This window comes from Clarias gariepinus, chromosome 11 (assembly GCF_024256425.1).
Source record: "Clarias gariepinus isolate MV-2021 ecotype Netherlands chromosome 11, CGAR_prim_01v2, whole genome shotgun sequence".
NCBI classification, from domain to species: Eukaryota; Metazoa; Chordata; class Actinopteri; order Siluriformes; family Clariidae; genus Clarias; species Clarias gariepinus.
This window is the reverse complement of record NC_071110.1, coordinates 14531031-14557584: the sequence shown is the minus strand read 5'-3', so window position 1 is coordinate 14557584 and position 26554 is coordinate 14531031. Positions and strand designations below refer to the sequence as shown.

Genomic DNA, 26554 nt, shown 5'->3' with positions numbered 1-26554 from the left:
GCCATATTTGTGTGCTGTTGCAAACCTAAAGAATTTCACATTTTTGTGAAATGCTGGAGTATTTGCCTATATATTATGTGCAAGACTGGCATACCAAATAATCTCCTAACTTGAGAAATTTGTGCTTGACCTTTGTTCAGAAAGAGACCTTAACTAATGAAGATGATGTTTTGGACTTTTAAGCAGTATGGGGTTAGCTTCCTTTTAGAAGCTTTAAGAGAGCTTGTCTAGGTATATTTCATTCATAGGCATTTAAATTTTCAAAGAAGGAAACAAATAATAGTCATCATAATGGCAAAAAATTTTGGTGCATTCTTTTTATTCCAAAACTGTAGGCGTCTGTTTATTTCTTACATGGCTGTGTGTAAGGGCCTTCAGTCGAATGCTGTTTGTCATTATTGTGGCTAATCAGTTTTTAAGAAAGAGGCCCAGCCAAACAAAACAAAACAAAACAACAACAACAACAATAATTTCATTGACTGCCTTTATCTTTGGTTACAGTGCACAGTATGGTGTCCAGTACAACTGAAAAGAGAACTACACTACATTCAGGTCATCATCTCACTTCATTTTATTTGCCACATAACTTTGCTGAGTCTAGACCTGGTCATAACCCAAGATCATAACACTGTCTCCTGAGAACCTCCTTTTACAGTGGATACTATGAATGAAGAGTGCATCGCTTCATACACTTCCCTTCTTACCCTGACATCCATTTCTCTAAAATAAAGTCAAGCTAGAATAAAGTCAATCTCTAGCCATCTAGAATTTTTTTTTTTTTAAAAAGCACTATTCTTACAGGTTTTAATGTGTTGTCCGATTCCTAACCCCATTCCCGTCATTTCAGATATCCTTAATTGTTTTTTATTCAGGCCAACAATTTGACCTTTCTGAAATGTTTTTATTTATTTATTTTTTGTCCAGGCAGTGTATTTCCACATCGTTCGAACGTAAGGTGTTGCACAGTCTCACAGCATCTGGAAAACATCTGTTGCTGGGCTTTCGGTTTATCTGCGGTCTCCAAACTGCTTGTTCCAAGTTGCTTGTTCGAAAACAAATAAAATGAATAATACATATACATTTAGATTTGAATTATAATCCAATTTAGATTTAAAAAAAAATCTTTTATTCTTACAAAACATTCTTGTGATTCCCTGCAAAACTGCAGACAAGGTCAAGGTTCAAAGCCGAACACACTGTAATGCAGTGCACTAGGGGTGCAACGATAAATCAATGTTATGGAAGAAAATTGGACTCACAAGCAAAAAAAACTAGTAAAAAAGTGTGGGAAACATTTTACTCTTAAGTGTGAAGGACACGAGAGTCAGGTTAGTGGGAAACCATTCACACCTGAGGAGAATGTGGATAATTACTGACTGAATGTGTGTTGCTGTGAGTCAGGTTTTTATTTCCAGTTCTCCTCAAACAATCTTAAGTTAAATTCTCTCTCACACACACACACACCTTATTGCTGGCTCTTTTTCTCACTTCCTTTCTCTCTCTCTCTCTCTCACACACACACACACACACGCAGGCACGCACGCACTGATTAGCCATTTTCTCCTCAGGTGTTTGTTCTTTTCTCATTGCCTCACTCTCCGGCCTGTTCACCACAGACTTTATCTTAATTTTCGTGACATTTCAGCTAAACTTCTATAATTACCATCCGCCATCTTGAAGCTTTAATTATTAGTTATATTTTATTGCCTCTACTTTGTTTTTCCTTAGTTTTAGGTTTTGTTTCATCAGGAAGTTATTTAAAGATATTTTTTTTTATGAAGTATTTATTTTTATCTTGATTGTTAGTTACCACACGCTCAAAACAACCTTAAGTTAAATTTTAAAGCTGATAGCTAAATAAAAGCTATTGAGTACTCGTGACAGTAGGAATCTAATTAATTGTTTCAGTAATTGATAGATTATTTGATTAGCAAAACAATCGTTAGTTGCAGTGTACAAGAATTTTAGTGCTTTTTTTTCCTTGATCCAGACTTGTTAGTTTTACAAATATAAAAAAAAGTAAAACAAAAAATTGTCAGTAGTGCACAAGAATAAAAAAAAAATCATTTAAGTTATAGTGTATGAACTTACCTTAAGGTTTTTTTCTATAAAAGCACCATCAGACTCCTAGAGTTAACCCTAATTTCTACAGCACTACTAGCAATACCTGGTAAAACAGCTAAAACAAGGCATCTGACTTTCTTCTTTCTTCTGGACCTCAAAAAATACCATCAACTAACTGTTTGCTGTCATTCAGAGCAAAATCTCAACCATAGTTTTACTAAAATAGCATTAAATGAAACGATGGTTGCACAAACTCGTCGTGTTTATCACCGATAACGTGAGCAAAGGCGTATCGATGAATGTTTCAGAGGACAGAAGCGTCCACATTATGAGGGTTTACATTCATAATCGCATGTAAATCTAATCTGACCAAAATATTGAAATTAAACAATATGGATTCTAATGTGAATGCAGACTTGATGACGACTGCAACAAAAAAACTAAAGCTTCATTTATAAAAGCTTTCTCAAAACGAACGTTTCTTATTGTCAGGTTTGTTTATACTCAGTCTGAGTCTTGTTCACTTATTCCCTGAATATGCTTTACTAATGCACGTTTGTGTCTAAGGTGGGTTTCCGGAAAGGTGGAGTCCAGTTGTGTGGTGGATTAGGACGAAGGACGCAGCTGGAGATGGTGTTGGCTGTTTTACTTGTGGCCTCCATGTTATCACTTTTTGCTTGTGCCATTACTCTGGGAGTTCATTACAAAAATGGTAAGTCAACTACATTTCCACACTGTCTGGCTGTGACTGTGTGTGTGTGTGTGTGTGTGTGTGTGTGTGTGTATACTATTACCTGTTATGTTTTCAGTATGAGGTTCCCACATTATGTTTATCACTGTTTTAACTTATAAAGTAAGATGTGACCACAATGTTTATGAATGGCAAGTGTTCACACAAAAAAATTTCTTTAGTTTACTTGTAAATATCAGCAACACACTTGTTTTTTCCCTCGCAGATCCGTCGTGTAGCCTGTGTCTGACTGAGGCATGTGTGACAGTGGCCAGTAAGATAGTGGAGTCTCTGGATCGCACAGTTGACCCATGTCAGGATTTCTACCAGTATGCATGCGGTGGCTGGATTCGCAAAAACCCCCTTCCTGATGGACGCTCACGTTGGAGCACCTTTAACAGCATCTGGGACCAGAACCAGGCCATGCTCAAACATCTTCTCGGTGAGAGAGAGAGTTACATTTATCACACATTCACAGGCATGCATTTAAATGCTCTAATGGTTTAATTGTCCTTGCATCAAATACGTGACCTAAAGGTTACTGTTTCTAGAAATGCTGGTTCTGATTAGTAAGGACTGAAAGTATTGGAACGGCAAGGCTGGTTCTTTTGTTTCTCTATATGCTAGAGGGTTTGAGATCAAAAGATGAATGAAGATGACGGATCAGAATTTCAGCAGTTATTTCCTCATATATACGTATAGATAGATTAAAACAGCTTAAAACATGGAACCTATTGGGGCAGACCTCCAAATTTTTTAGGTGAGCAAAAGTATTTCAACAAATATTCTTATAGTAAGTAACACTGAAAATAATGAGCTATGGTATAGAGATTTTCAAATTTTTTTTTTTACTTTGTCTCCAAAAAAAAATAATAATAAAATCCTTTTTGCACTTTCTCATTCCTTATGTGGTAACACTTCCTTTAGCCCATGACCGTACCATACAAATAGCTCGTGTTTGCTGGAACCCTTTTGACTAACCGGAAAATGTTAGTGTTTATTATCGTCTGTCTGTCTCCTGGTCTCTCTCTAACTTGCATGTTAATGACTTTTGTTCTTTTGATGGATGGGACATACAGGACACAGGGTACTGGCCAAAAGCTTAAATATGCTATTCATGCTGATAATAAACAGAGAACGTCAGACACATCGTGCATGTGTTTGTCCCTCTCCTGGTTCTAAGCTGGCCGGTAATTGCTTCTTTTATTTGATTTTAAACTTGACAATTGGTAATGTCTTCAGTTGACCTTTGAATTAGAAATTTCCTTATTTGCACAGTAAAAGCACAAAATTGTATAATTAAGATGAAAATATGTACATGTAAGATAAAGTTTTCTTATTTGCTGTTAGCATAGATGAATATATTTGAATACAAAATGGTATATTTTACAGTTATGAAAGTTTGTCGAAATCGCAATGTTTTTAAAAATAATCAAGGAGTCTTGTGTTGCATTCACTCTTACTCACTCAATCATCGTCTATACCACTTTATCATGTATTCAGGGCCACAGGGAGTCTGGAGCCTATCCCAGGAGGCTTAGGACACGAGGCAGGGTACACTGTGGACAGGGTGCCAATCTATCGCATGGCACACACAAATACAGACACTCAATAACACACTACGGGCAGTTTTGGAAACGACAATTAGCCTAATCTGCATGTCTTTGGGCTACCGAAACCGGAGTACCTGGAGGAAACTCGCCAAGCACGGGATTTATTCCATTGCTGTACGACAAGAAATTTAGTTGAATATTGACAAAAGAGTATTAAAAATCCTGCAAGATGTTAAAGAGATCCACTTCTGATATGACGTGTTTCCATAATGCATTTATTGTAGATGTTGTTTGTTTTGGGGTTTGGTCTGTCAAACCCTTTAACTTTCAAATGTCTCTGTTTTAAGATGCATTGCTCTGTGAATTAGCAGATGGAATGTTTCTGTAGACTTCTGTATTAATTGCGCTGCTGAGTCATGAGGTTCCATCATCAATGGAGATAATGAGTCCGTGTTCCAGGAGCAACCATACCAGCCCCGGCCATGACACTACCTTCACCGTGCCTGACCGATGAGCTTGCATGTTTTGGACCATAAGCAGATCCTTATCCTTACTTCGGTACAGGTTAATCTTTGTTCCAGAATTTTTCTGGCTCACTTCTGCATTTCTTTGTGAATTCTCATCCGCCCTTTAGCTTCTAACTGCCGATGAGTGGGCTGTATCGTGTGGTATGGCCTGTATTTGTTTTCCTTTGTCTTTTTCAAATGGCGGATTGTGAAACATTCACGCCTGCCCTGTGGAGGTTCTTGATGTCACTGACTGTAAGAGCTGCGAAGAAAAAAAAACACAAAACAACAATGTTGTGTCATCAGCTGCTATTGTTTTCTATGGCAGACCTGTTTGATTTCTGAATGTTAGTACAGCAGTGGTTTGTTTCTTCAGGACATTATAAATTGTTGTATTGGATGTGAGATATGGGTCTAAACATTTTCCCTCCTTTTTTCACAGCTTCATAAGAATTTGTGTCTCTCCCATAGACTGCTCCCTGGTCTTCATGTTTGTTTATCCACCTGTCAGTCACATTTTCCAATACGTTTTGATCATTCGGATAATGCGTGAGGGTTTAAACAAAAAGTGGCACACAATAAGCTGTTTAGACATCTAGATATCAGGAAACAAATCATCTGTAGCCTTCGATTTATATTTTAATCTGCAAATAGCAAAAAACAACTGAATTGGCCTTCAAGTACTATTAGGGGGGAATCGCGTATGAAGTACGGATAAACTGTTCGAGGTATTGCTCCATAGTTCTTGTCATTAAAAACCGTGCATCTGTAGAAACAGTATCCCTTCTGTGCACACATTTGCGGTCACTTCAACCTGGACATCACGGATGGTTCTGTCTTCTGTCTTATATTCGCTGACACAAAGTTCCCTTTTCACATTTCCTCCTACCTACAGTACTTCGGATAAACTGAAAACAATGACTGTCTCGACCAATCCACCGGCACCTTCTGCCTGAGCTATTGCACTGCTTTTCTCTCATCCGAGTGCTTATAAGAACAAGAACAAAAAAGACATTTCACAGTATGTTAAAAAAAAAAAAAAAAAACTTGATTGAGCCAGATTTTAAGTTAAATGTGAGACAAACTAAATGTTCTCTAATTCTGTTAGCACTTTGATCCATGAGTGTAGAACAGCCTGTTTTGTTGTAATTTTAAGTGTGCAAGCGTAAGCATGGATTGATGATACAAAGTAAAGCGGGTGGACTACATTATACAGCTTTATTTCAAATCAATAAAGTGTGAGGAGCAAAAATCACCTGGTTTTAGTCTCTAAACAAGAAATATAACAGTAAATATCACTGCTGACAATTAATATTAGCTAAATGTGTAATAGGCCCCAGTTAAATGTAACATAGCTTATTTCTTAGATTTATTTCACGTGTCCATTCCATTGTTTATTAATCTATATAAATCGTTTAACAGCATTTTAAAGATACAATCTTGTTACTAAAAAGCAAGGTTACCTATGGAAACATGTATACTAATGGAAGACATGGCTGTTTTTGTCTTTGTGTGTTTCTACTGTAATTTGTGGTTGTGTGTCTTAGAGAAGATAAAAAAAACATATTTAAGCAAAGGTTTGTAGGAGAAATGGAATAATTGATAGCACAATATGATGTCAAATGATGTTAATGATAGATTTTATCCTATAGGTTGAGGATGTGGGACTAAATTATTATTATTATTATTATTATTATTATTATGTTAATGAAAATGAAGAGTGCAGATGTTCTACTGTACTGCACATACAGTATGTCACAAGTGAAGTTTAAGTCAACAAGGGCAAGTAGTACCGCAATTCATCTAAGCCTGACTGTTTTTTTTTTTTTCAATATGAAAAAGACAATCCTTCCACAGCACATTCCGTAACTGTTAGTTGTTTTGTGGCTCTTTTTTGCAGTAATGTCTCTATTATTTCCAATGAACAGAACCAGTAAGACTTAAACCGTAGGAAAAGGTTATTGCATTAAAGATAAAAGGTGTATACAGTGGTGTGAAAAACTATTTGCCCCCTTCCTGATTTCTTATTCTTTTGCATTTGTCACACTTAAATGTTTCTGCTCATCAAAAACAAAATTACATAATTAATAACATAATTGAACACAAAATGCAGTTTTTAAATGAAGGTTTACGTTATTAAGGGGGAAAAAAAAACTCCAAACCTACATGACCCTGTGTGAAAAGATGGTTGCCCCCATTGTTAAAAAATAACTTAACTGTGGTTTATCACACCTGAGTTCAATTTCTGTAGTCACCCCCAGGCCTGATTACTGCCACACCTGTTTCAATCAAGAAATCACTTAAATAGGAGCTACCTGACACAGAGAAGTAGACCAAAAGCTAGACACCATGCCAAGATCCAAAGAAATTCAGGAACAAATGAGAACAAAAGTAATTGAGATCTATTAGTCTGGTAAAGGTTATAAAGCCATTTCTAAAGTTTTGGGACTCCAGCGAACCACAGTGAGAGCCATTATCCACAAATGGCAAAAACATGGAACAGTGGTGAACCTTCCCAGGAGTGGCCGGCCAACCAAAATTACCCCAAGAGCGCAGAGACTCTCATCCGAAAGGCTACAAAAGAGCCCAGAACAACATCTAAAGAACTGCAGGCCTCACTTGCCTCAATTAAGGTCAGTGTTTACGACTCCACCATAAGAAAGAGACTGGGCAAAAACGGCCTGCATGGCAGATTTCCAAGGCGCAAACCACTTTTAAGCAAAAAGAACATTAAGGCTCGTCTCAATTTTGCTAAAAAACATCTGGTGTAAAAGTAACACAGCATTTCAGAAAAAGAACATCATACCAACAGTAAAATATGGTGGTGGTAGTGTGATGGTCTGGGGTTGTTTTGCTGCTTCAGGACCTGGAAGGCTTGCTGTGATAGATGGAACCATGAATTCTACTGTCTACCAAAAAATCCTGAAGGAGAATGTCCGGCCATTTGTTCGTCAACTCAAGCTGAAGCGATCTTGGGTGCTGCAGCAGGACAATGACCCAAAACACACCAGCGAATCCACCTCTGAATGGCTGAAGAAAAACAAAATGAAGTCCTGACCTGAATCCTATTGAGATGTTGTGGCATGACCTGCATTTTGTGTTTACTTGTGTTATCTTTGACTAATAGTTAAATGTCTTTGATGATCAGAAACATTTTGTGTGACAAACATGCAAAAGAATAAGAAATCAGGAAGGGGGCAAATAGTTTTTCACACCACTGTGTATATTTGTATATTGTGTTTTATATATATATATATATATATATATATATATATATATATATATATATATATATAGTAGCGTTTTTACGCCGGGAAGAATGCTGGAGAGACGAGTGAGCTTATTTGCTACCCAATGCAATGGCTGGGAGTACTTTATTAAGCACACAGCATGTAAGGCATGAGCAGCACCTTCACTCAGGAGCCTACATCCAATTCAGCACTAGCTTGAACTGGAGCACATTTCCCACGTCACCCCCCTCACACACAACAGGGCCGAAGCCACCAACCCAAACACCTTTCCCCAACATGGTGAACACACACCGACATCCCCGCAAGGCATGCTGGTCGTCAGCCGCCGCCCCGCCCACGCCACAATATATATATATATATATATATATATATAAAATAATTATTATTATTAATTTTACTTATGCTTCCATGTTTGCATTGGCAAGACACTCCCATACTGTGTCTGTGGTTTACATTCATCTACTACTTAATGGTTCTATTTCATGCTGAGGTGATGATGATGTGGTACTACAGGTGTATGATATATTTATGACTTTAAGGCGTGTTGGGAGGAAGTAAATGCTTGGGTAAACAGTAGAGGAGCAGAAAATTCCCACAGCACCTGCACACACCTGCAGCGCAGCCTGTAGTTAAATGAGGGAGAGCAGGATTGTATGGTGGTCCTGTAAGTCTCAGTTAAATGAGACGAGACATGGAAGAAAGAAGATGTAAGCAAAACAGTATGGAGTATGTCGTGATACTTGAGTCTAGAACTATACTGTATGATGTGTGCCTTATTAAGAGAGACAGAGTGTGTCACGTGCTTGCTTTGTGCTGATGCACCTGGTCAATTGTCTGACTAAAACAAACAAGCAGATAATGTGTATGCCACAATCGCAGCACTGAATTGCATGCAGGGTGCCAAGCTTTCCTCATTTACTTTCCTTCCATTTCTTCCCTTCTCCTCCTGTCCCTTTCGTTCATCTTTATTCGTCTCTACCTGCTGACTGGTAATTGGTCTGGCACTGCGCGTCTGTAAATTTATTAGTGGAATATTCCACCTTGTGTGTCTTAATGTGATTATGCTAGAGGAGGGAAGACAGATTAGAGCTGAAAGGAGCAGCTGCTCGTGGCTGTGCACATGATGTCCCTGCTTCCCCTTCCTCCACAAGAACATGAATTATGTGGGTTATAAAACATAAATGCATGCACGTTGTAAGGTTATTCCCACTCGCACAGTTATACCAAGAAATCATGATGTCAAGCTGTTAGAAGACAAGAAACAGAGATGGTGCAGACAGGAACTTTACTGTTTTCTATACTGGAATGAGGTTAGTTCGGACATGGATGCTGTTTTTCCCATCTGATTACTCATGAGACTTGACACTAGGACCAAACAAGCACAGAAACATCTCTTGAGTTAAACATGTGCATCTGTTGGTGGCACAGCAGTGCCTGTCTAGAACATGTTTACAATGTACAGTAGACACCAAATGGTACAGTACAAAAGAGGATTCTTGATTTTGCAAAGAAAAAGTCAGAAAAGATGCAGACGGCTGACTTTGCATGTCTGAAAGGAGGCATGTGAAAAAAACTTGGTTGGTAAGAAGTTGGGAATTGCCCAGCGCTCTGGGATAAAATCGCTGCATTATTTTCTTTAAAAGGAAGTGAAAGAATGACATTTCGTGCATATCAGAACAGAAGTGATCTTGGGAACCGATTTTCTTTTGCATGTTTTTATTATTTTACTAAAAGTTTTCCTGTGTGCAGCCTTAGCAACAACGAACCAGCTATACGAATAACCTCCGTCTCTTGCTCTGTCTCTAGAGAACGGCACCTTTAACTCGAGTAGTGAAGCAGAGAAAAAAGCTCAGTTCTACTACTTGTCTTGTCTGAATGAGCAGCGCATCGAGGAGCTCGGAGCCCAGCCACTCATTGACCTCATCTCTAAGGTAGGACTTTGTTCGCTTTCCTTTTTTCCCCTCTTGCAATCTAAAATGTTAATATTTTCAATAGACAAATTCACTGTTAGGTGCCAGGACTCATTTCATGGACACACCCTCTCATTGATGCAAGGCACCACTTCTGAACTCAACAACGTGGTGATTCAATAGGAAATTTCCATTTGAGATAATCAGCCTCTTTTATTAAGTTATTCTGCCTTGTGTTAAAGTTGGTAGATTTGTTTGACAATCCACCCTGGTAGCTTTCCAAATCAAGCTTGAATATATCACACATTCAGTACATGGATAATAGGTTATGCATTTATTTTAAAACCTCTTTAATTTGAGTTATTTTAGTTAATTAGGTATCGATATAAATAGTGTCGTTTATGCTCATTTTCCAACTTGCCGCACAGGAATTCCAGCAGATTTGGCAACCCTGATAGGCCATAAGGCTTGGTGATGTACAGTACCAGTCAGAAGTTTGGATTTATTTTTCTCCATTCTGGAAGAATCCTATATATATATATATATATATATATATATATATATATATTTTTTTTTTTACAATTATGAAATAACTTATTAAATAATGGGATTTAATTAAGGAGCAAATACAGCCAGTTGTTATTTTTAGATATGAAGATCTGCTGTTCTGGAATAGCTCTTGTAAGAACAGTATTGCCTAGTGCATTTTCAAAATCCATCAAGCACCACCATGAAACTGGCTCTCATGAAGACCATCACAGGAAAATAAGCTGCAGAGATGATGTTCATTTGGAGTTACCAGCCTCAAAAATCACCAATTAACAAACAGCACCTCAGATTAGAGCTGTTATGAAGGCTTTACAGATTATAAGTAGCAGACATCTCAATATCAACTGTTTAAAGGAGATTATTGCCTATTTTTTTTGTGTAAAATATAAGTGTTTTAAAATGTAGGGAAAAAAAATCAGATAAGACCATGAAATTAGAAGGTGCGTCCAAACTTCTGACTAGTATTGTAGATTGTACATTAAATTGTCTATGGTGCATCATTTCATAGAGCGCACACACTAGTATAGCCTCTCTCTCTCCCTCCCTCCCTCCCTTGAGGTTGTTACAATGATGAATGAATTGACTCAGCTGTCTTTAGATTAAACTCGTACTCTCTGAGGGAGAGATCCATTTACCTGGGTTTGAAGCCTACTCATAGCTTAGCTCAGAAGCAGCTCCTTATTCCATGTTTAGATACAGTAAGTCAAATGACCCATATAAAAGTGATGGCCAGTTGATTGTACTGTGTATGATCGCCAGTGTAGTCAGGCATTGAGTTTGGGGTGCCCATGTTATCCTGAAGAAGCAAAGACCTTTTCATGTTTTGTATGTTTGCAGACAGGGGGTTGGAACATCACTGAGCCATGGGAAAAGGATAACTTCATGGAGGTACTGAAGACAGTCTCAGGCCCATATAGAGCGCAGCCTTTCTTCACTGTGGGAGTTAGCGTGGACCCTAAAAACTCAAACAGCAATGTAATTCAGGTACATGTTTAATTCTCTTGACGGTCTTGCATACAAATTTCAATCTTCTTATCAGACTATGAGAAGACTAGCTTACATTTACCAGATATTGTCTCGATTCGAGTTGGGTGGAAAACATCAACCATGTCCTACGAGCCAGGGAGACGTGTTTGGAATTTCAGCTGGAGTCGACCTGGGCATATTCAACATGATTTTGACTCATGGCACTAATCTAGGGATTGATAATGATAGGAATGTATTAAATGTGATCCAATTTCACCTGACAGAGTTTAAAGTAATATCGAATGTTATGCTTCTATCTAGGCATAAGATAAATACCTAGAGGTATGTTTTTTATGACATTCCATGCAACAAGTACAGTTATTTTATATATTTTTTTTCCACCAGAAGAAATTTGATGTACCTAAGCAACACACAAACATTTGTCCATTCTTTATATACAGTAATAGACAGTAGCTCTTTTTCTTTACTGTTTGGAAACACCAACTTGAGCCTTTACTGGTCACCAAAACCACACACATGAATCTAGTTTAAAACTAACAATGCACTGATTGGACAGTTTTAGTATTAGATCATGTTCAGGATACTTCAGGAAGGACTCCACATAAGCTACTGATATATAAATTGCCTGTAATAAATTGCACAGTTTCATATTGCTATTTTGATTTCTTTGTGATTAATTGTGCAGCACTCATAACTTAGTTGACCCTTGTGGTTGGTAATTGTTGTACTGTATTTGCCTTGTAATAATGTGTGTGTGTGTGTCCACCCATGTTTCCAGGTTGATCAATCCGGGCTCTTCCTTCCCTCCCGGGATTATTACCTCAATAAGACTAATGAGAAGGTAAGACAACCTGGGCTGTAGATCTAATACATGTCAATTACCTCATAATGTAATGATCACTTTTGCCCTGATTGTGACTCCACATCTAGGTTTTTTTGTAATTTACTGTAGAGTTTCTGATTTCACACAGTGCCACATGCTTATACTGGTCTTCTGGGTTTGATGCATTAATTTTCAGTGTTTGATGCATACAGTATGGTGGTTTTTTCCATATTGAACATGTAGTGTGGTTGTTTGGGTTGACTCACAACAGCTGCATATGTGGTGATGGTGTAGCGTTGTGTTGCGTTTGCAGTGCTGATGTGTGACTCAGACCTGGCATTTTGATCTACTTTTGCAGGTTGGATTGTTTTCGGTATGACGTATTTGCCTTCAAATTTATATAAGCAATCCAAGTAGAGTTGCCCATTCTAACATCTGATTTCCCACCAGAAAAGGGAGGGTTTCTTTCCTGACAGCAGTGCCAGGAACACTGCTAAACTGATTATGTGGTCTGAGAATATAACATTGCTTTCTAACACCCTTTATTACTTTGCCCCACCCCACCGAGGAGGCGACTGTTGTGATCACTATTCTGGTCAGGACAGAACTGTATTGTGTACGCCTGCTGTCAGGAAAGAGTGACATCTTCAGGGATGCAGGGCCACTACATAGGTTACAGTAACAATGCAGTGGTGGCTTCGGATGGTAATGGATCCAGCCTAAAGGATGCAACCCACCAATAAAAGCTCCTTATTTACAGACAGCCTAATGGGACTGCTATCAGTGCTATCACAAGCAGGTGCTTTTTTGGGTTGCAACATTTTTGGTTTGGTCCTAAGATCTGGATGCCACATTTGAACAGTTTTTTTTGACTGAAGGGTTAAGACTGTGGCTGTTGATTGTAGCCACTGATGGTCTGAAAAGGGTTTTGAGGTCCACAGGCATGTCCAGAAACATTGTCTTTTCTCTATGGGGGAGACGCTCACCAGGTTGAGCCATTGAGCTCTCTCCTTAGGGGCTACTGTATATGGATGTCCAGGATGTTTGAACTGCTCCATGTAGCCTCAGGACATGTTGTTAGTATTAATAATTCGTATTATTGTTGCTTTATTCACATCACAGCTATATTTTTGATTATAAGACCTTTTAAATAACTCATTAAAAATATTTAAAAAATTATATTTCACTTTTTTTATGTGTTTAGTTACTGTAAGTCTAATTTTCTGTTACTGATCATTCCAGTAAGATTGCTTAGGTAAAGGCCAAACAGGAATGTTTTCACGAGGGAAAAGAATGGTGTAGTGCTGCTTTGCAATTACAAAAAAAAAAAAAGTGCAATAGATGTTCAAAATTGATCAGGAGCAAATACATCATATGCTTTTTAGCTACCCTGGTAGAGACTTGTTAATGTTAATTAATTTAAGTGGTTATTCATATGGCACTAAATATACTATGTCAGTGTAAGACTTTCTAATGTCAACATTTTGCTTAAAATGGTGTAGATTAAGGGGTTAAGGGTTTAAACCTAACTTGTCAGCATGTCAATGTGTCAGTCTATTAGACTGTACCAGACCTGAGTTTCTACTTGTTACTCATGCTTGTTTTTGTTTCTGTGTTAAGGTATTAAAGGCATATCTAGACTACATGGTGGAGCTTGGGCTGTTACTGGGAGGCGATAAAAACTCCACTCAGAGTCAGATGCAACAGATTTTGGACTTTGAGACGGCACTTGCCAACATCACAGTGCCCCAGGATGAGCGCAGGGACGAGGAGAAAATCTACCACAAAATCACCATCGCTGAGCTGCAGGTGGGTACACGAGGCATGATGAGAGGGAGCGAGGACGATGTGTACTGTATCCTGGCTTAGGTCAGGTTTATGTAAATAAAGCCAGTTGTTCTAAACAATTTGTAGATAAGGATCCTTTTAATTGTAAGTATTTAAACATTTGACCCTATTGTCCAGATGTTTGCTATTTTTTGGCTGTTTATTGGAAGTGTGTTGCCTTTAGCTTTTAACATGTCTAAGCTGATGTTAATCATAGGCCCTCTTAATTTTGATTTATTGCAGTTTGGATTGAACGCATTTTATTCCAGTGACCAGTCACACATGCTAAACCCATAACTCAATAATACCATGTACACAAACACACACACGTATAAACATAGCTTGCCAAAGTGAGGGAAAACTCGAGTAGCTGCCTTCACAGAGCCGGGATCTCAACCCCACTGAACATCTTTGGGATTAATTTGAATTCGATTATGCACCAGGCCTCGTACCCTGACCTTGCTGATGCTCTTGTGGATGAATGGACACACATGGCCACAGATCTTAGTAAATCAGACATTATTACAACAGCATAGAGGGACTAAGTCTAGAGTAGGATTCTCAACATGGACATATGGATGTGATGGGTCATATTTTTGGACATGTAGTGTAAATGTGATAACTGGGGGTTGTAATTTTTACTGTTGTAGCAAAAAATAAAACCATGGTGTATCCCTTGGCTATGTTTCATAAACCCCGGGCGGTCCTCGCTTTGAGTTGATGAGATCTACTGCCGGAGCAAATCTCACTGTTTACAACTGATGACAGTGAATCATTCTTTTCTGCCTGTCTGTGATGAGCTTATTAAAGACGAGACATTCTGTCCCCTCACCAGATCATCATGCCCTTTCAGAACATTTCCTTTTGGAGGTGCACTTTTCACAGCCTCATCTTTAATCAGTCCTTAAAAAAGAAAAAAAGAAAAAAAAAAAAATCATTTTTTTCAGGAATCATCATGTCTCACACCAGCACCCCTTTGTTTCTCAAGGCCTATGATTGTTATGGCAGCAGTTGCCAGGCAACAGTTTTTTGTTTTTTTTTTACACAGAAGAATGAGAGAAAAGCTAGAGTGGGGAACAAAGAGAGTAGAATAATAATAATAATAATTGCACTGATTACATACTGCATACTGATAATTTTTTTTATAAATGTTTATAATTTTAAGTTTTATGAGCTGTGCAACCAATATTTATGTCAGAACAAGCTTTTTGGGATGACCGCCATATGTTTTGGACTGAACTTGGGCTGCAAAGTGGCTTTGTGGTTAGCACTGTTGCCGTGCACCTCCAGGTTCCCGGTTCAATTCACACCTTGGGTCTGTGTGCATGTTCTTCCAGTGCTTGGTGGGTTTCCTCCAGTTACTCTGGTTTCCTTCCACAGTCTTAAGACATGCAGATTGGGATTGGCATTCCCAAAGTGCCTATAGTGTGTGAATAAGTGTGTGAGTTAGTGTATGTGTGTGCCCTGCTATTCATTTGCACCCTGTCCAGGGTGTACCCTAAGTCTCCTGCGATAGGCTTTAGGACCCTGTATACAGAATAAAGCAGTATAGATGACGAGTGAGTGAGTGAGTAAGGAGTGAGCTTTTTTAAAAATCAGTGTTCAGCACTTGGCAAGAGCGTATATATCTTTTTCTGAATTTATGATTCACTTTACAAGGGTACATTGCGGTTTTATAGCTGATGTACATCTTGTAGTCAGCTTTTTTGATTATTTAATTATTTTTTAATAGTTTTACTATTTGTTTTAAAAAGTGCTACAATTGGGACAAAAAGTTTCACATTTAACAAAAAGGAGCTCGGATGCCCTTGTTTAAGCAGCCTAAATTTGGTCAGGTTGCATTTATTAAGATTGCTGTTAAAATAGTTTAACCAGCTTGGAAGCAGTCTGCCATTTTTAAAATTTTTTACTACCAACATATAATACAGAAAATGTGCATGCGATCTTGCTTCCCTAAAGATTTCAAGTTGTTAACTTCAACCGTTTTGGAGAGATGATTTTATATATGCCCCCCAAATGTGTTATAGTGTTATACCAGTGTTATCAGTGTTATACTGTCTCGCTTCAATCTTTAATAATTAAAAATGCTAATTATTCAGAAGCATGCTATGATGTGTAAAAATGGTTGCCTAAATTAAAAAGATTGTTTTTGGTTAAAACCTACAAAGCAGAAAATCTGTAGTGTCCGTAACCAGGTCAAATTCATTTAGCAATATCCTAGCAATTCCACCTTTTAGAATAACACACTTCAGGATTATGTCTTTTTACGTGAAATATTAATCGGCTAATTCATCCGAATGCATGTATCTACTGTATATATGTAAAATTAAAAATACATAACCATACCATCTGTAAGCTGAAACTTTCCTTTTCTTAGTGCATTGCTGCTTCTGAATATTTATGTATTTTAATTAATTTATTTAGAACATTTGAGAAACTAGTGAAACTAGAGATACTGCTTGTGAAACAAGAATACCTGTCTGTTAATGTGGACCTGTTTTTATTTACATTTTAGGTTCATATATCGAGTATGAATAAAGCCCTTACTCTTACTGCAGGTTTCAAAAACATTCACAGTCTTATTTAAGGAGACGTGCCTTCTTTTATCTTCTTCCTCTATGACTGCTGAAGAAAAAAAACAGTTTATTTTTATCTTCTCATCATCCCCCTTTTCCCAGACTCCCACAGCCTGGATGAGGGTGACTGGTGTGCATGTGTGTGTTTGTGTTGTGTATGTATGTTGTTTGGTTGGTGTGTGTGTGTACTGTAGATGAGTATTTCAGTTTAATATACCTGAAGGGTTTGGCAGCTGGAATGCAAACATGCTCATGTATTTGCACATGTGCGTGATTTTGATGTGATATATATATTCATTAATGACATCAAAATCACGCACATGTGCAGTATGTATGTATGTGTATATATATATATATATATATATATATGTATATATATGTGTGTGTGTGTATGTATGTATTTGGTCAGTGCTTTGTCTGTGAAATCACCAAACAACAGAGAAGCAGAATAAGTAGCTCTTTATTACTGTGTAGAGGATGCAGTATTAGAATAAAAAATCAGTCAGGTAAACATCTTGTGCAAGAGAAAAGCTCTAGGGTTTCATGCATCTTTTCTAAAAGGCATAGTGAAGGTCTCTGAAGACTGCATAGAATATTCATGTGTTTTAATACCAAGATGGCTCGGAGCAGTGTGCACAGTGCATCTCGAGTCCACTGAGAATTTCACTCCGCCCTGTGTGATCAGCTGTTTAGTGGCCGATGTTAATGGGGATTCGTCCCTCTTGGCCAACCTGTTTTGCATGTCTGATATTTTATTTAACTTGCAACCTGGGCTTTTTTGTATTCTTCTGGTGGATTTCCTTTATAATGCCCTGCACAGAATTCGCAACCTGACTAGGAATAAATGAATATTAAGAATTTTTAGATAAATATACAAATGAGCTGTTTTTTTGTTGTTGTTGTTTTTATTATGAGTGCTTTGGGAAGGATGTTTCATATTGATTTTCCGTTTCTTAGAAACTTGCACCAGCAGTGGATTGGCTGGACTACCTGACCTCTGCCCTTTCACCCCTGGAGCTAAATGATACAGAACCGGTAGTCGTGTATGCCAAGGAATACCTGCAGCAAGTCTCAGACCTCATCAACAAGACTGACCGCAGGTATGTTGATGTGCCAGTGTTGGGTGGATAGAATGGTTCATGGTCTACTTTCTATCAATTAAAGAAATACTTCGGTATTTGTTAATCTCTACCCACCACAGGGCAGCAATTAATGATTATTTGCATCATAGACTTTATCTTTAATCATACTAAATATGTAATTTATTTGTTTCAAATTTGAGGCATTTCCAACAACCAATGCTACTCCACACTAAACCTTATTCAATAACAGGTCTCTAATTGAGACACACTTTATCAGACATTATGTCTCTCCTATTTGCCCATGTGACCACTGGTCTCAATCACCAGGAAAAGGTTTTGCCAGCAGATTCAGATAAGATTTTTTTTTAATAAGGCAAATAATTGCTGATCCACAGGCACTTGATTACTAAGCTAAATGAGTTTTGGGGGATTTCATAAGGAAGTTTAGATTCAAGGTGTTGACTGGAACCTAAGTGATGGGAATCTGATACCCACCCCCCCTTCCCCCATGCACCTTTAGATGTGTATCAAAAGCAGGGTGGCAAACATCAATGACTCGACACAACGTCTTATAATAGTGTAGAGAAGTGTGTGACTCAAAGACCAGGTAACTGACAAAAAAAAAGTCAACCTTTTTCATCATTAAGTTCTACGGATGATGTTGCAGCTCTAATCTGTGGAATGTGCTATTATGTCGAAGAACTTCTTGTTTTATTATCTGCACTGACCGAGGTGTAAAAAAAAAAACTTTTAGTTCACTTTTTCTATTGTTGAAAAACTAGGAAAATACCACATAACTAAATGAGAAATAAGAAATTCTATGATAAGATCTTTATGGTTGGTGCAGTAGTTGTTTGGTTTTTTTCCTCCTCAGTAAGAAACATGTAAGATCTTGTTCCTGGTATTCTTGCACACTGAGAACACTGTGGTTAAAGATGAGATTAAAAAACACTGTGGTACACTTTTAATCGTTTCACTTCTGTCTACTTTATAACATTATTACGCTTGTAGGATTCAATTTATACCTGCGCATTTATTAAAGCCGAATCTTCACCTGTCTCAGTCTCTTTGTTTCCTGTGATTCTTTTTGATGTTTCGACGGTCTGATCTCTGTGCAGTCTTGCACGCACACTCACACAGACTCCTTCACTCACTGGGTGCCTATTTCCTCATCCTATAGTTTGCTGAATAACTACATGATTTGGAATCTGGTGCAGAAAGGAGCATCCAGTCTTGACCAGCGCTTCGAGAATGCCCAGGACAAACTCCTGGAGAGTCTATACGGCACCAAAAAGGTGAAAACACATGGATGGATGTCACTTGTTTAAACGGTTTGGACTGACAGACAAGCTGTGTGTGTTTTTGCAGGTACTAATGTCTTTTTCTCTCCTGTGTGTGTATACAGTCATGTACACCTCGCTGGCAGACCTGCATTGGAAACACAGACGACACTCTGGGTTTTGCTCTGGGTGCACTGTTTGTTAAAGCCACATTTGACAAATACAGCAAAGAGATTGTGAGTTTTACAAAGGGCATTATGGCTTCAGAATGTATTTATTGCTAACATTAAAGTCAGAAAGATAATGAGCAGTATTGTCATTTCCACTATCTTTCACTGTGATGGTGAGTGGCTCTTTGTCTCCACTATGTGGCTGTAATGTGAATTACACCATATGCTGTATATTTATATGTTCGTCCTCAGTATGTGACATAAAAATCCGTTCAGTTATGCCAATAAATATCGAATGCATGTGTTCTTGGATAAGCATTTATAGATATAAGATTATTTAAAAAAAAAAGTAATGACTTTTCTGTTCTTGCAGGCTGAGGGGATGATCAATGAGATTAGATCTGCTTTTAAAAGTGCTTTGAACCACCTCACGTGGATGGATGAATGGACACGGCAAGCTGCCAAGGCAAAGGTGAGGGAACACAAGCTGGCAACTTCCAGAGGAAAAAAAAAAAACTATGGTAGGGGTTTGGTTTGAGGAGGCTGCATGTGGAGAGCAAAGAGGACAGAAAATCAGACATCTCTTTACAGTGCAATTACCTGATATTTGGGGAAGTGTTTGCTTGCTTGTTTGCTTTTTTTTTTTCATTCTTTTTACAATTTCTCACCACTGATTATTGGTTATATAAACACAGGCTTTTAACTTCATTACATTATAAGGGATTAAAAGTAAACGGACAAACTAACATTTGTAAATTGTATAGTCATTTTTACTGTCAATTACTGAAATCTAAAACCTCACTTGCCCTTTGAGGTATTTTCCGATGCTGCACTGTCAGGGCGGCACCGCAGCTGTTTTCAGTTCCTGCTTGTTTTTGGGCATGTTTTTGCCTTCAGCAAGTGAATTGCATGCTCAGTAATGTTCAGGTCAGGTGATTGACTTGGAATATTCCACTCCTTTGCAATTGCTTTCAATATCATTGCATAAAGCGCCCTCCAATGAGTATTGAAACATTTGGATAACACGTCAGACTTCATCCTGCTGCTTTTTTCAGCAGTCACATCATCATGCCATTCATGCAGACACCATGAGATGAGGTGGTATACTTTCGGTCATAAGCAGGTCCTTCAGTTCTCTCTGTTTTCTCTTCTCATTTATTTGATAATCATCTCATCTGTCCATAGGCTTTTTATTTAGGTGTTCGAATGTCTGATCTTATTGTGTGAAGCTTACCAAAAAATTACTGCATAGCTGATTTGGCCCTGTCTGCTGTTTTTGCTTTCTCTCTCTTGTTTTTTTAAAATTATTATTATTTGGCCTAATGGCGGCTTGCTTCTCTGGTAGTGACATGTTTTTAGACTTCACATTAAAACTGATTCTAATAAACAATCTCCACACTTGTATTCATTTCTAGGCATTTTCTAGGCTAACTAGTACAGTAGAACCTTGGATTACGAGCATAATTCATTCCCGCGAATAAAGCGAATTTCCCCATAAGAAATAATAAAAACTCAGATTATCTGTTCTACAACCCCCCAAAAAAATAAATACAGTACATTTAATAATGAGGGAACAACACACACCAGGACATGGAGCAAGTAAACTGCCAATTGACCAATTACTTGTGGAAAAGGAGGGAACAGATATGAAAGTGTTCTTAATGCACATGCCCCAGGTTATTAACCTGCAATTATTGAATTTTTCTTTCATATATAATTTGAAATTTAATATGCTGTGAAAAATTCTACACATTTCTATTGTACTTTGCTTTGTAACATTATTATTATTATTATTATTATTATTATTATTATTTTTAGGCTGATGCCATCTATGACATGATCGGTTTTCCAGACTTCATCCTGGACCCCAAGGAGCTGGATGAAGTATATGACGGGGTAGGTAAACAAATAACCAGATTCAGATGTTATAGGGCTGAGGTGATCTTTAAAAAGTTGGTGGTGTGTGAATGAAATGTAGTTATTTTACACTTTCTGTTCTTCCAGTACGAGGTCTCAGAGGATAACTTTTTCCAGAATATGCTCAACTTCTACAACTTCTCAGCCAGAGTGATGGCAGATCAGTTGCGCAAACCTCCCAACAAAGACCAGTGAGTTTTTAATCTGGTAGTTGTTTGTAAGAGAGCAATTTTTCTGATTGATTTTTGCCTCGTTTAATGCTCTCTCTCTTTCTCTCTCTCTCTCTCTCTCTCTCTCTCTCTCTTTCTCTCTCTCATCACCTTTAGATGGAGCATGACTCCGCCTACAGTTAATGCATACTACATGCCTACGAAGAATGGCATTGTGTTTCCTGCTGGAATCCTACAAGCTCCGTTCTATGCCCGGGACCACCCCAAGTAGGTGTATTGGTGGACTTGTGCATTAAGAGATATTGTGTCTCAGCTATAATTGGCATGGTGTAATTAAGTGTGTGTCCCCATTGGTCTCACAGAGCACTAAACTTTGGGGGCATTGGTGTGGTCATGGGGCATGAGCTTACTCACGCTTTTGATGACCAGGGTGCGTAGATGTGCACACACCCAAAGACATTCACAGCAAGCACACACACATACACACACACACACACACACACACACACACACACACACACTTGCTAATGTGTGTGTATATATTCCTTTGTGTAGGCAGAGAGTACGATAGGGATGGAAACCTAAGGCCATGGTGGCAGAACTCTTCTGTAGACGCTTTTAAGAACCGCACAGAGTGCATGGTGGATCAGTACTCTCAGTACACCATTAATGGCGAACATATAAATGGCAAACAAACCCTGGGAGAGAACATCGCAGACAACGGAGGCCTAAAGGCTGCCTATCATGTAAGTTATTTCTTATATGTCTGATTACATATTTACACAACTTGTTCGATATAATGTCTATGGTTTTATAGTGTGTGTGTTCTAAGAACAGGCAACCTAATTGGCAAATTATGTGTTTGCTTTATATTTTTTAGACTGCCATGTGACTGGGATATAAATGTACATTTATATTTCTGCATAAATTTAATTACTTTTTGATCATCTTTAAGATTTTGACCCATGGATAATATGGAAAATTGATTTATAATGAATGAATGACTTCATTTTGAGCTTTTGGTGTGTTTGCAGGCTTATAGGTCATGGGTAAGGAAGAATGGGGAGGAGAAAAGACTCCCAGCTGTCAATCTAACTAATGACCAGCTCTTCTTTGTGGGGTTTGCACAGGTATGACACCAGTTTTACAGACATAGATAATGATAAGCTCCAAATTATAGTTTTATTTCTATTTATAGTAAATGGTTTGGTTATTCAGTAAGATGACGCAGATGCAACTCTGCTTCAAAATATGATATTTTTAAGGCATCCTTCTGTCATGAGCTAATGGTTTATCTATTTTGTGGTTTGTATAATGAGGGGAAAGTTTTTTATCTGCAGCTGGTAGGCTTTCCAGCCAATAGGCTCCTGCTTGGTTGGAGTGAACATCTGCTTTTTGAGGAAAAGTATTCTGAATTCTGAGGGATTTTCAACCCGTATGTCCCAATAAGTGAAAATTACAGGCAATTAAAATTTTGTAACCGTTTATTTAATGAAGATCAGAAAATCATAAACATTTTATATCGACTACAAAGGGACAACAGTCGGGTCAACTGCATGGACTGAGATAATATAGTACGAGGAGTGTTTAAGTCAAGCTAGAACTTGTGACAAAATTTCTCATGAATGAAGGTATAAAACTGATTAAAATTTACAGAAGACTTTAAGCACAGTATGGAGATGAGACTTTTAGCCGCAGTAAAACTACAGCTGGGCTCTCAGCCTGTTTGCGCCACCTTGAATGGGATCATCATTCATTTAGCCAGTCGTTCCTGTAGACATTCAGCGAGTAGAATGCCTGAATCCTTAAAAATTGGTGGATAACTTGTCAGTCACCAATTTGTGGAAGAGATGTATCTGTCCTGACCTCAGTTTAAGCCATTTCCACATGTTTGGGCCATTAACGGATTTCCTGGGAGGGCCACCATTACAGACGTAAAAAGCAGCAGTCCGATCATGACTAGGGCGTCTAAAAAAACTTTCAACCTTGATGGTATTCAAGTAAATCTAGTGCAATGCTCGGATAAATGCATTCTCGTAGCAAGGGATTACTGTATATAGGGTAATAAATTTAGTTTTTATGTATTGCAAACAAGTCAAAACGTTTGCATCCTACATGGTTTTTAATTGGGCAAATTTTATTTTACAATGTATATAATGAAACTCTTTATACAGCATATACTCACCAGCAACTTTAATAGAAACACCTGTACCTCTGTTCAGTCATGCAAATATAAAAATGCACAACGAGAGAAATCGACTGGATAAAGGCTATATTGGGGCTGTGGCTGTTGTAGTCTCAGATTCCTGTTCTTGGTTGCTGGGAGTGAAACTTGATTTGGTCTTTCTGCTGTTTTACTCAATCCATCATAATGTTCAGATAGCCGAACCATCTCAGATGCTTTTTACAGCTGTGGGGTGGTTACAGCAGTCAGCTCTGAGCAGGGTGTTCATTCTCCTTTAACCTCCCCATCAAGATATTTATCAGTCTATAGACTGTTACTATATGTGTGAAAATCTGAGGAGATCAGCAAGCACCAGGTTTTTATTGTTAACGTGAACAAAATTTTTTGACTGGAACAGTATATGCATGTTTTAATTTTTTGGTAAACTGCCGTATATGCCACTCTTGTGTCTCTCTGTACAGGTTTGGTGTTCTGTACGGACACCAGAGAGTGCTCACGAAGGCTTAATGACAGATCCTCACAGCCCACCCAAATACCGTGTCATTGGCACACTGTCTAACTCTCCTGAATTCGCTGAGCATTTCCAGTGTCCACTCGGCTCACAAATGAACTCGGGCCACCGCTGTGAGGTGTGGTAAGAGCAGAAAAACAGCAGGTCTGCAGGTTTGCTTTGCTTCAACCAGTGGAGCAGATAGACTTTGCCTTTTCTCAAGCACTGGACTACTACTTCTTTACATTTTTCTTGTAGAATATGAAATGTTGTTGGATATGAAGCTGATTTATAATGGGTAGTGCCAGAGCCAGGAGGATACACAGAGTGTGTTAGCCGTTGTTTGTTTGTCCAGCAACTGATGTCCTACTCCCCTTCTGCACGGCCACAAAAAGCCCACGCTGGGCTGTCCTATTTATTTTTTTGCTGCACTTGTACTTAGGTGTGGTAGAACGACAAGGGTTGAAGAAGCTTTTCTATGCTTGTGTGATTTTTTTTGTGCTTCAGCTGGACAAGACTTATTCTCCCAGGAAAAAACAAACAAAAACCTGTGATGTCAGAGGGAGTGCCTGATCTCACTTTGACTTCACAGGAAGCGTTTGAATCCGTCTATGACCTCAAAGGAAGTGCCATACTGTCTCAGTAACTTCACAGGAAGCATTAGGAATGAGAACTGGCTGAGCCTCATCTGCCAGGGAGCCCACAGGAAGGAAGTGACATCATACTTCTCTGTATTTTAATTTTGCCAAGTGGCTTACTTCTGGTTGTTACTTTGTAATGGAGGACGGCCACCACTCCATCATCCAACCTGTGTTTTTTTCTTTTTTCCATTCACTTATTTACAAGTTGACAAAGTTGAAGTGACCTGGTTGCATAAACTGCTTTTTGCCAAAGAATGTTTGAGATCTTTTTTTTTTTTTTGTTCCATGTGTTCTGTATGAATGTGTAGAAAAACTTTTGCTTTTGCTCTACAAGTAATCATGAGGTGTGTTTGCATGTGTGTGTGTTTATTTTAAGGTTTCTCATTTTGTGTTGAACATTCAATGATGTCTAGCCTGCTTAATTAATTTCAAATCATTATTTAAAGAAACCACTAAAAGAAAGGCGATGTTTCAGGCTGTAAGAGTGAATTGTAGCGTGCAGGGAAAATGAACCCATGAACCGCTGCTGTGGGCTACTTTGTCTGTGATGTACAGTTTAAATTCTCTGAGCAACTTTAGTTTTATAATGTATTGCAGTGCTTCACCATGAAATATCATCATGGAAAATAAGCAAACGAGGATGAGTTCCTGTTACCATGAATTCGCACTGATTTGTCATTGTAACCGCTCTACCATGCATATTAGCCATTTTAATACTTCGGTGGGTTATAATATTTGTTTGCTTCAGTTGTTTATTTATATACTTTAAAGGAGCAGTCATTAAATACGATAGCGTTATGTTTACAAAGTGCATTGACTGACCGGCCACGGTCTCATGGTTTATAAAGGAGAATGTCATTAGCCACCTCTCCGTCACCTCTTCAGCCCAAAGAATACTGACAGTTTGTGTTTTAAAGCTGCTGATGTATGACTTTGTTCATCCACCACCCTTTAAGTGAAACTTTCTAGCTTCGTCACATTTTAAAAAGCGCTATACCACTGAATTGTTTCAGCCGGATGATCACAAAATCCACACGTTGTATCTGGTACAATGTTAACTGTGCTATTTTGTCTGTTGCTGTTTTGTTTAGTCTCTATCCATCGTTTAGACATACAGTAGGGCTCAGATTGTAAAAACTGTTCAACTGTCTTATTTAACTGGGAGGGGTTTCGTGTCACCTGTCTTATAATGCACCTCAGCTGCAGTGTCTGTGTCTCGGTGTCAACAGTTCCTCAGTTTATCAGTCTCCTAATGACAGGTCTGGAATCTCAGGCTACTATTTTGTCACGTGTGTTTAATTAAACCCTGTTTGAAGGCGTGTTTTTTGCCTAAACAACACGTGCTCTCTGATCTTTCTTTCTGCTGATACTCACTAGCTGGGGTTTAGGCTTCACCGTTGTGGTTACCCATAAATATTTAAAAATGTAACTATATACTTAATGTAATGCAAATGGAAAGTAACATGGAACTTTGAAGTGTTTGAGGGTTTTTAGATAGACAGAATTGTTCTCTATTGACCTACGTGTGTCTTCTACCAGCCAGTGGTGAATTTCCTTGGTGTAAAATTTATTACAGGATTAGTTTAACACTTACCCAAGGTTTAGTTCACCAAAAATCCCAGGATATAAAAGGCAGTACCAGGCTGAGCCTTATGCATCGTGTGTCATGGAGAAAAGTGTTTATTACCAAATGAGATTTTTAATTCTCATTGATCTGGTTTTATTGTCACCTTTTCACACACAAGGTCATCGTTCTGTAATTCTGTATTTTTCCAGTTTTTTTCCCCTTATATATTGTAATGTTCTATCATTATTTAAGTCACCAAGTGTACATTTTCGTAAA

At 38.2% G+C, this 26554-nt stretch overlaps 1 protein-coding gene across 6 annotated transcripts in view; it reads left to right on the top strand.

Moving 5' to 3' along the window:
* Positions 1-26048, top strand: part of ece2b (endothelin converting enzyme 2b) — a 50073-nt gene extending 24025 nt beyond the window's left edge. For all 6 annotated transcript variants that reach the window (XM_053507144.1, XM_053507146.1, XM_053507145.1 and 3 more), the window contains 17 exons: positions 2632-2776; positions 3021-3236; positions 9911-10035; positions 11401-11547; positions 12329-12391; positions 13994-14182; positions 17734-17876; positions 19039-19153; positions 19264-19374; positions 19682-19780; positions 21127-21204; positions 21313-21416; positions 21552-21662; positions 21758-21825; positions 21951-22141; positions 22430-22525; positions 24042-26048. In XM_053507144.1, the coding sequence (XP_053363119.1) occupies positions 2632-2776; positions 3021-3236; positions 9911-10035; positions 11401-11547; positions 12329-12391; positions 13994-14182; positions 17734-17876; positions 19039-19153; positions 19264-19374; positions 19682-19780; positions 21127-21204; positions 21313-21416; positions 21552-21662; positions 21758-21825; positions 21951-22141; positions 22430-22525; positions 24042-24218 (2178 nt within the window). In that variant the 3' untranslated portion in view covers positions 24219-26048. The remainder of the gene's footprint in view (positions 1-2631; positions 2777-3020; positions 3237-9910; positions 10036-11400; positions 11548-12328; positions 12392-13993; positions 14183-17733; positions 17877-19038; positions 19154-19263; positions 19375-19681; positions 19781-21126; positions 21205-21312; positions 21417-21551; positions 21663-21757; positions 21826-21950; positions 22142-22429; positions 22526-24041) is intronic.
* The last annotated feature ends 506 nt before the right edge of the window (positions 26049-26554 follow it).